At 35.0% G+C, this 10,364-nt stretch overlaps 1 protein-coding gene across 1 annotated transcript; it reads left to right on the top strand.

Moving 5' to 3' along the window:
• The first annotated feature begins 78 nt into the window (after positions 1–78).
• LOC140059930 (uncharacterized) lies at positions 79–8,985 on the top strand. Its single transcript, XM_072105930.1, has 8 exons — positions 79–817; positions 2,909–3,538; positions 3,740–4,647; positions 5,185–5,355; positions 5,841–6,031; positions 6,490–6,845; positions 7,094–7,225; positions 7,333–8,985. Exons 2-8 carry the CDS (start codon positions 2,922–2,924, stop codon positions 8,327–8,329), a joined length of 3,372 nt encoding a protein of 1,123 aa, XP_071962031.1. The 5' UTR covers positions 79–817; positions 2,909–2,921; the 3' UTR covers positions 8,330–8,985.
• Positions 8,986–10,364: the final 1,379 nt, after the last annotated feature.

The raw sequence follows: 10,364 nt of genomic DNA, 5'->3' as shown, positions 1-10,364 counted from the left end.
ACCGGGAACCATATCTATGACGTCATTCATCTACGTAGGCGAAGTTTTCCAACCCACAATCCTTCTGAGTTCCTGAAATTGCTGACTAGACTGTAAGGAAATTAAGAATCAAAATTTTAAGACAAAAAATCGAATTTTATCACGAAAATCAGCAATAAATATAATATATAAGTGATTTAAAATGAACAATCAACATAGAGGAGTACGGCGAGAGAAATATTGTCTCATATTTACATAATTTACAAGCAGAAATTACGGTTTTTTACCGACCCAATGTAACGAGAAACAAGACAAGATTTCGGGGTTTTTTTTCATTGGAAATTAATTGGAAAATGTCATGAATCAAGTACATTTCATACGTTTGTTTGTTGCTGAATTTGACTAATTTATTGGATACTATAAACAGAAGACGTATTTGGAAATAATTTGTGAAAATACTTGACAATAAAGACAATCGAAAATTGCTGTGTAGGTAAGAGCCGAGCCTAACTCAACTACAGAGAGAACAATTTGAGAGGGAGGCTGGAAAACTGCTTCGGGGTAGCCTAGTGATTAGGCCTAGTTGTATCCGCCGTGCGTGGTCGCCACATTCTGATAGCCTAGGACCAAGTAGTTGCAGGGTTACTGCGCTTACATACAGAGCTAAGCTAATCAAGAATTTGCTCAAACATTTTCAGAGAAGGCTGAAGCAAAACATTTTGGTAAAAAAAATGTCACTGATTCTCCTGCAGGGCATTTGACTTTTTTGTCAATAAAATTGATTTCATGGATTCACCGGCATCGAGCTCAACATTTTAAGAAGCAGCCCATTTTATAGGTAGTTAATTAATAATTAATACATTATACATACAGTAAACATTTGTCCTACCTGTCTTAAAGCCCCATTCCCTACGTTTTTTAGATCTAATTTAAGATCACAAACTATATTTAATGTAAAAATAATACTATATGGTCCTATTGCGATAACTTTTTTCGTCTTTAAACGGTTAAAAATGTGAAAAATAAATCGATTCTAATAATTATAGCGGCCCGCTATAAATCCCAAAATGCATTGCGCGCGGATTGATATTTTTGTTTTTCACCTGTAATTCGCCCACTTTTCGATCGATCGTAAAGCCAAAACAAATAGAAGACTCCTAACTTTTCAGCGAAAATACCGGGTTTTCCCCAATTTGTATCAACGGAGTCTGGCAAAAATAGAAAGACAATTAATGCAGCAACTATACAACGTCAGGCTAGGTATATAGCTAGCGTACGATGTTCGTACGTTATCGATGTTTACCAGCTAGGCCTACAAAACTAAGCCTAGCTAGGCTAGGCCTAAGACCGTCCACGAGAGGTCGATCGCCGCGAGCTACTTAGGTAGTGCATTGTTTCTCACTTTTTATCATAATTTACCATAAAACGTACATTTAAGACAAGGAATGACATGGTTTAATGTTTTTAAAGTGATATATATGTATTATTTTCCAAAAAACGTCCAAAATTGCAGGGAAGGGGTCTTTAAACTATAACGTAATAATTTTTATATAGTGTGTTTTTAGTCTAGCTAGCGGTAACGGCTAGCTAGCCTAGCGTTTTATTGTAGCCTTAGTAATTAGGCTAGTTGGGTAGTTAAGTCGGCCTAGCTAAGGGCCTATTAATATATTCGTAGCTCATACAATAAGTCTAGGCCTAGCTACTAGTCTATATTCTTGTTTGTACCTTTAAGAAAAAAATGTATGAATTTTTTTTTTAAAGTCGGTCATTTACAAAGTTTGTTTAGTTTAGGCCTTGGCTAAAGGACCTACGTACCTGTATGTAGACCTCCTGTATTATTTTGTCCATGCCTTTACTTCATCATCTAGGCTATTCTCTAGACTTGTAACAGAATTTTTGAATTGATAACTTTTTTAAAAGCGAACCTGATCAATAGCCAGGCACATATGGTCGCATACAAAACTGATACTAGTGGCCTAAAATTATAATCGGTATTTGTTACATCAAGCCGCTACATGAATAACTGGAAAAAAAATCTTCAATACGACTGTTGAAAGCTCATCCAATTAATCAAAAAGTTTGAAGTCTATGTTTGCCAGCATCTGAGTGCAACCAGTTAATGATCTCCATAAAAAAAACTGGCCTGACAATTTGTACTGTAAAAGGAAATTAATATTGTGCATTTACAATTAGATCGGGGTCGTCACTAATATGCTATCACTCACTTGTGTCCACTATTGAATATTTTAACTTGGCAAATACCAGCACATGCTTTTGAACTTTAACCAATTTCACATTAAAAAAGCATTAATGAGTTGTGTGTGTAAAGACAATGTGTGTTTATGAAATGAAAAAAATGAACAAATTATTTGGTAAACATTACTGTATGTTTACTGCAGTCACTAAAGAACTTTTCGGATTGATAATCAGGTGGTCTTCTTGCTTGCAATCGCATTGAAATATCTTTAAGGGAAATAACCGGGTTATACCCTCCAACCTTTTCAAATTGAAATTTGATAGGCTTGACAAAAAGGTGTCAAAATACAGTAATCTGCGCAAACTTTTGTCCCATTTTCTCTTAAAAAATTCATCTGGTTTTAAGTTATTTTATGTTTATATGTTTTTCCTTTTGGTAAAGCATAAAGAATGTCATGTATTTTTTGTAAAATGTTTGCCTTCAAAATGTTGCTAGCCTACATAAATAAGTTTTTTAATGTATTATGATATAATTTAACTTGAGTTAAGCGACTCTTATAGTACTGCTCTAGAATTATCACACAGGAAATATTATAGAAAACAAAATAAACAAACAGATGATATTTCAAGAATTTTAATTCCAAAATCTTTATACTGTAAAATTTAGGCGTTGGATTTGGGAACAACATTTTATGTATATATATTTTTACAGACTTTCATTTTCTTCTTTCAGTGAATTATCAAGAATGCCTAGTTCTCGTGGCACCCGGCGCAGAAGCCGAAGTCCACATCATAGGCCAAGCCCATCATCGTCAACACGACATAAAAAACATAAGAAGCCTCGTCCATCTCGTCATAAAAAGGACAAGATACTTTTACAGAAAGTGACAAAACTAGTTGAATATGACGATATTAGTAGTGAGGAAGACAACTTCCAATGGCAGAACTCACCAGCGCCTGTTTCTCCTGAAGTCGAGAAGTCGCGTTCAAGGAGAGGAAGTTTATCGCCAGGAACTCTAATAAAAATGCATAAACGCAGTCAAGCTGCTAAAGGTAAAAGTAGTAGTAGTAGTCATGGTCACCGATCACGACCATCATCTTCATCAAAAAGAAAGATGTCCCCAGTAGAACAACAACAACAACCACCACGGGCATATCGATACAGCCCTTCTCCCGAACAACCACGTGCTTATAGACCAACATCCTCTGATGAAAGGAGGCATGAACTTCCTAGGCGACCTTTACGTCGGAGTCCAAGTCCTCCTTTTAAATCCCGTCATTCACCACCAATGGCATATAACAGAATACATTCTCCTAGTCCGCGACGAAGAAGCCCTGACTCACCGAGGTCCCCAGATATCAGGTAGGAGGTTGAACAATTTAATTTGTTTGCAGGATTTTTAACAATCTATTTGTTATTGATATTAATATTGATGAAAGTTTGTGATTGTTTTATTTTGATTAATGTTTTATATAAAATATTGTTGACTATTTTTATTCTTCTGGTTTGTTTTATTCCTTATTTATAACTATACCTTTGGATGCTTAATGTTCTCATTCACAGTTCTAGACGTAACCGGCTAAATCATGGCTACCATTCCAGGTCTAGATCACCATCAATCAGATCCCGGCGGAGAAGTCCAGATGATGGTGACAAAAGTTTCGCGTCAACATTGGCAGCTGAATTAATCAGTAAAAGAAACATGAATAAAAAAACAAGTCACCACCATTTAAAAGCACCACCAAAGGAAGGTGGTGATAAATTAGAAATGGTACAAAAGAAACCAGAAACTAAATATGCAGACTCTCCTATTAAAGTTACTATTAAAAATGATATTAAACCCGAGCCTATTCCAGATAAAATGGCCCTTAACATTGAAGAACAAACTAACAAAGTTGTTGCAAGAGGTAGCTCGAGGCACATGGATAACCTTATAATAACAAAGGGGGTTAAAAAGGAAGAAATGCTAAAGGAATTAGGCACACCAAAAAAAACTCCAAAGACAGCGCCACCAAGTGGACATATACCAACCCTACCTGATCTTCCTTTCCCACCTGTCATTGGGAAGAAGGAGAATACGCCAATGTCGTCTTCTTCATCAACATCCTTGTCTGATGAAGAACGAGAACCAGTTGTTCCAACAAAACGGTCAAAAGATGACAAGACTGTTAATAAAATCATGGGTTTACCTCTACCTCCGTCATTGGGAACTAAAGAAAGAACACCTCCAGTTAAAGAACACACTTCCAAAGCTAAAGAAAGGCCACCAAAGGTAGCCCATGTTGTTAACCCCAAAGTTAAAAAGAAGAAAGAGACAGTGCCATCTTGGAGGAACCGAAAGGTACAAAGAGAACTAAGAGCTGCCAAAGAGACTGAGTGGGGAGAAAGGTGTGTTGATGTTTTCAACATCATTGCACCAGTGGGTGAAGGTACCTATGGACAAGTGTACAAAGCTAAAGATAAACACACAGGTGATTATTATGGAATGTAGCTAAGGGGTGGGAAACAGAAAAAAAAATGAAAATAAAGTGGACGTCTACAACAAGAAAGATCATAATTAAAAAATGATGGATGACTACCATTAAATGGCTGGGTTAATGATAAATGCTAAAATTTGATGTAAACCTACTTTGTAATTTCACCCTCCACCAATATAAATTGCATCCATAATTCTTAGGTTTGGTTGTAACATAAAATACATATGACAGGTCATGTACTATTAACCCTCTCTTACTGTATAAGACTATATCACTCATAAATTCTCAATCTTTCTCTATTTAAAGTGTTAAAAAAATATGACTTGCGCAACATTTGAATTCCAGAATTTAGGATACAGTAGAACTATTAAGGAATACTTTATGGACCCACAGTGTCCCCTTTGTATCTACAGTAAGGAAGCAATGATTGGTTTACGTAACACTGCATATTTCCACCCATGGTTTTTTTTTTAATGAAATATTAAATCATGGAATGCGGTCTATAAAAACATTCAATTTTGTTTTTAACAGAGGAGATGGTTGCCTTAAAGAAAGTGAGATTAGACAACGAAAAGGAAGGTTTCCCAATCACGGCGATACGGGAGATAAAGATCTTGCGTCAGCTCAATCATCCAAGTATTGTCAACTTGCGTGAAATAGTTACAGATAAGCAAGATGCATTGGATTTTAGAAAAGATAAAGGTTAGCATCAAATGTTGAATTCATACCACCTTCAGGTCTTGAGATTTAAATCTTGGTGCAAAGGGGGAAAAATCCTGATAATGTAATTTATACTCTCCACTACAGGGTCTAAAAGTGAAAATGTACAACAGGCTGCTAACATCAACAATGCAAGGCATTGTTGACTATAGACTCCGATGCCTAAGATGTTTTTGTAAATATCCTCTCGTGCTTTAAATTGGAACCTCTGTGAACTTAAAATTAATTCTCAGTTAAAGCCGATTATCATTATTATCATTATCACTAGGCGAATTTGTTTGCATGAATCTAAAACGTCATATTCATGTTTCCATCCTTCAAATCCCTCTCTTTCTGCTACGAATTCACTTCAGAGAAATTAGTGGTTTGAATTGTTTCTACTTTGTGTGAAGCGATTCAATTTTACATCTTTTCCATACTGTAGGTCTCCTAATTCCATTGACTGGTATTTGTATGTTTGTTTTTAGGTGCCTTCTACTTAGTGTTTGAATACATGGACCATGACCTAATGGGTCTATTAGAGTCGGGCTTGGTCAACTTTCATGAAGAGCATATACGAAGTTACATGAAGCAGCTTCTGGATGGCTTAGCATATTGTCATAAGAAAAACTTTCTACATAGAGATATCAAATGTTCTAATATATTATTAAATAATAAGGTCAGTCAATTTTTTATTATTTTTCTTGGACTAATTCAAATTTCAATCTTGTGTTTTAACTTATACTGTAAGAAAAATAAATGAAATAATTTTCATTATTTTTTAAAGGTTTGCAAAACTTTTCTCCAGAAGACGGTTGTAACATAACAACCGAAATCTTGAGACATTCTCAACCATACTTTATTTCATTTTGGAACCGCAAACGTAACTTTACTAAAAATAGTTTTCATTACAAAATGTTTGTATAACAAATAAATATAACACATATATTACTGTTATTATTAAAGTAAAATAATTTCTTTTAAAACAATTTGTAAACATTCTTTTTGTCCCTCTGATATTTATGTTGCTTTAAATTTATACTCGACTATTAGTAAAATGGATATGAAATGTCCTGTTTAATTATTCTTAATGAATCTTCGACTAGTTTGAATAGCATTAGCTCTTACCAATTTCAGGGTGAAATAAAATTAGCTGATTTTGGTCTAGCAAGACTTTATCACGCAGACGATAAGTCACGTCCATACACAAACAAGGTGATCACATTGTGGTATCGACCTCCTGAGTTACTCCTTGGGGAGGAGAGGTACGGACCATCAATTGATGTCTGGAGCTGTGGATGCATTCTGGGAGAGCTATTCACACGAAAGCCAATCTTTCAGGCGAATCAGGAAATAGCTCAGTTAGACCTTATAAGTAGAGTTTGCGGATCACCTAGCCCTGCAGTTTGGCCGGAGGTCATTAAACTACCTTTCTTTAACACCATCAAGCCTAAGAAACAGTACTCACGCAGACTTAGAGATGAATTCGCCTTGTAAGTACATACTAAATGATTTTTCCACTAACAATTTTTATATTAATTCTGTTTATTGTACCAATAATCGAATACTGTTGATTTAATATAACATTGTAGCAGGGATGGAGTGAGCTGTTTTATCTAAAAATATGTTTTTGGATTTTGTAAGTAGAGTATAACATTTGTTCAGTTTTTAATATGTTTACAATTTGTAAGATGTTTGTGTGGATGACAACACACTTGTATGGTATGTGTTATTACTGCAGGTTACCACGTAATGCCTTGGATCTATTGGATAAGATGTTGACATTGGATCCTGCCAAGAGGATCCAGGCTGTTGAGGCTCTTGACTGCCCCTGGTTGAAATCTATTGATCCAAAGAAGATACCACCACCAAAGTAAGCTCATACTAAGATTTCTAACCACAAGGTCTGTCATAATTTTGTTGTTAGTGTTTTTATTTTTCAAGTTTTTTTTTTCAAATGTGTTTTTGGTTTCTCTGTAGTCTACCAACTTGGCAGGATTGTCATGAGTTGTGGAGTAAGAAGAAGCGGAGAATGGAAAGATTAGAAAAAAGTCAACAATCATCCAGCAGTTCCAGCAAGTCTTTGCATCAGCAAAGAAAAGACGCGGGTCTAGGCCTTACAACTGACGATAATGTTCCAATACCAGGTATAAGTGATGTAGATGTATCCAGCTCCAAAAGTGTAACTCCTCAACCTACTACATCAGCAGCAGCACAGGAGGATTCAAATGCTAGTGATGATGCCACGCAAAAGACCATCACTAAGCTTCTGGGGTTACTGCAAACTCATCCCGAAATGAATGTCCACCAATTGGGAAAAGCATTGAACATGAAGGTAGATGCAACCACGATTAAACTACTGGAAAATTTGAACAAACAGTTGAAGAGCGCCGCTGCCGTCACAGAGACTGCCATTAAAAAAGCTGAGAACCCGAATTCTCAGTCTGATTCTAGTACTCCTGGAAGGGCTCCCTCAAAGGAGAGAAGAAGGGAGAATGATTCTGGCACGGAAAGAACTGGAGGGCATTCAAGCACCGGGCCCTATGGGATGTTAGCCGATTTTAATACTAGTAATCATGGACCTAGTTACGGAAGTTCACGAGCCTCGTCTGATTCTGGTGGTGGTAGTGAAGGAGGATCACGTTCTTCCTGGAAGCCTCCGACACCATTAGGACCTCCTCCACCAGACTCTCCTGAAAAGGAGGAAGATAAAAACAATTATGCCACCCCAGGTGTGAAGGCAGCTTTGCTACAGATGTTGGCAATGCAAGGTACGTCCAGAACTGATGCATCCCATGAGGCTGTAAAAGAAGATCATCGCCCACCTTCTAGCAATTCTAGTGGTGATAACAAACGATACAAGACTGGTGCTATGCCTGCTGGCCGAGGAGCAAGTGGCTATAAAAGATCTGACTCGGATCTGCAGTCTACAAGACGCATACCAGATGGTTCGTCGGGACATGGCTACAGGTTCTAGCAGAGATGATGTACGATGGGAGGAATTACAAAAATGTATTTGCCGCTGATCATCAACACATTTGACCAAGTGGTAGATGGTAATCAGATATACACTATTGTTGTATTCAATTTGTTATACGAAATTATTTCATAATTTTAGTAAATTTTTTTGTTCAAATTATTGAAATATTATTTTATGTCTTTTAAAATATTCGTAATCAAAAGAGAATCTTTATACAGAGATAGTTAGCAAGGAAATTGCAATGGTCAATATTTTCATTGTTTATAATGTGTGCAAAACGTCCAGTGTTGTTTTGTTGCCGATTCCTCACAATAACTTAGGAAATTTGCAATCTGGTTTATTTTGAGCAGGTCTGTGTGAGTGGATCTTTTTCTAGCAGTTTAAGGAACTTGTCAAACCAGTCAAATACGTCTTATGTTTTCAATAGTGACACGTACTTGCTGGCTTCTTTGCAAGAAGCATTGTATGGCGCTAATTACAGGGAAATCCGTTTCCTTTAGTCAACGAGATCCCAAATAAAATATAAGTTTCAATATGTACCTGTAAAAAAAATTTGTTTGGAAGAAACTTTTAGGTGTCATTTAATTTTGGAAGATAAGATTGTTGCTAATGATCTCTGTACAGTGAAATAAATGATTATAAAGAAATACTGGTTTTATTTTTATGTCATTTTTACATGTCAAGATATTACACTAAAGAAAATTTTATGAAATAATGTATTCATTGGCTTTCTAGGAACTCTAAAAAATTAAATTGTTAAATAATTTTTATTTGGTAATTATTACAATAAAATTATATATTTGAATGCATAAAGAAAATTCATACAATTTACACAAAGATTTTACTCCTTATTTGGCATATTATATCCGAGTGATAAAATAATTGTAAAACAATTTTAAAACTAAGAAACATGAAAGTTTATTTCAAATTACCTACCTTTGTCAAAAATGTTATTTTTACTAAATTCGCTGCTTTATAACTGAATTACATTTTTTGTTCAATTATTTATTAATTTCACATTTATTTATTCATCAATTACATCATAATTGCAATACAACTGATACAATATTAAATATCCTCAGCATAATATAGATACAGACATGATTACTTTTAACAGATTATTTATTAAATTTTCAATAAAAACAGTTGTAGAAAGTTTTTTAAGAATGTTTATTTTGCCAACTCGTGGCATTCATTCATGAACTGATAAAATGCGATGAATAGACATATCAACACAGTATAATATCCAGTAGGATTTCGAATAGCTTGTGTACAATATTGTGTTATACAGTAGCAGCAGTTAAAACTAAAGATATGTTGGGATTCGTAGTTAAAATATAATCTGTTAATTTGTGTAGGCTTGTATAAAGAATAAGGCTTCAATTCAATTATTATAAATAATAGTTTATTACAGAATTTTGGAAAATAATTGTTAATATATATGATTATGAATAGGGACACCTAGGTAGGACACTACAGGAATGACATAGACTTGAGTTGGCCCTTGACCAATTAACTTTGGTGGTTAGATAACCAACTTAAGCTACACTATCAAACTAGTTTGACAAAATTAAGTGTGATGTGCCCAAATATGGTAGTCAGGACATCATCGTGTTTATATATGCGCAAATCAAATTTTGTTGTCTCATAAAGTTTGATAGTGTAGACAGTGGATCGGGTAAATAACCTTAGATAAACATAGTTAAACTACTTTGTCTCAACAACTTTCAATATTTTGTATAAATGAGTAAGTCATAATTTTACAAAAATTGTTTTTGTATGTTCCAAAAGCTGTAAAAATAACTACTGCATATTATATATAACAACAACTTTCAAATTTCAGTAGCTTCTTGAATTTCTACGATTAGTCTGTGATGCGGCTTTTATGACCGGAATATTAACGAGGATACATTGTATGCGACATAATGGATTTGCACATTTTACTGTCTTTTAATTGGTTGGATTTGCACTAAAATGCTTTGAGAAACTGATGTGGTCTTGTGAAATGATACCAGTGGCTGCTTATGGATGT

Source organism: Antedon mediterranea, chromosome 1, assembly GCF_964355755.1.
Source record: "Antedon mediterranea chromosome 1, ecAntMedi1.1, whole genome shotgun sequence".
In the NCBI taxonomy this organism is placed as follows: Eukaryota; Metazoa; Echinodermata; class Crinoidea; order Comatulida; family Antedonidae; genus Antedon; species Antedon mediterranea.
The sequence above is the reverse complement of the archived record's forward strand: the minus strand, read 5'-3'. Positions and strand labels throughout refer to the sequence as shown.

Excerpts from the sequence above, each read along its gene's own strand:
- LOC140059930 (XM_072105930.1), top strand. The coding sequence starts at position 2,922 with ATGCCTAGTTCTCGTGGCACCCGGCGCAGAAGCCGAAGTCCACATCAT. Across the intron at positions 4,648-5,184 it reads AGCTAAAGATAAACACACAG|AGGAGATGGTTGCCTTAAAG; the intron begins GTGATTATTATG and ends TGTTTTTAACAG. Across the intron at positions 5,356-5,840 it reads GGATTTTAGAAAAGATAAAG|GTGCCTTCTACTTAGTGTTT; the intron begins GTTAGCATCAAA and ends GTTTGTTTTTAG.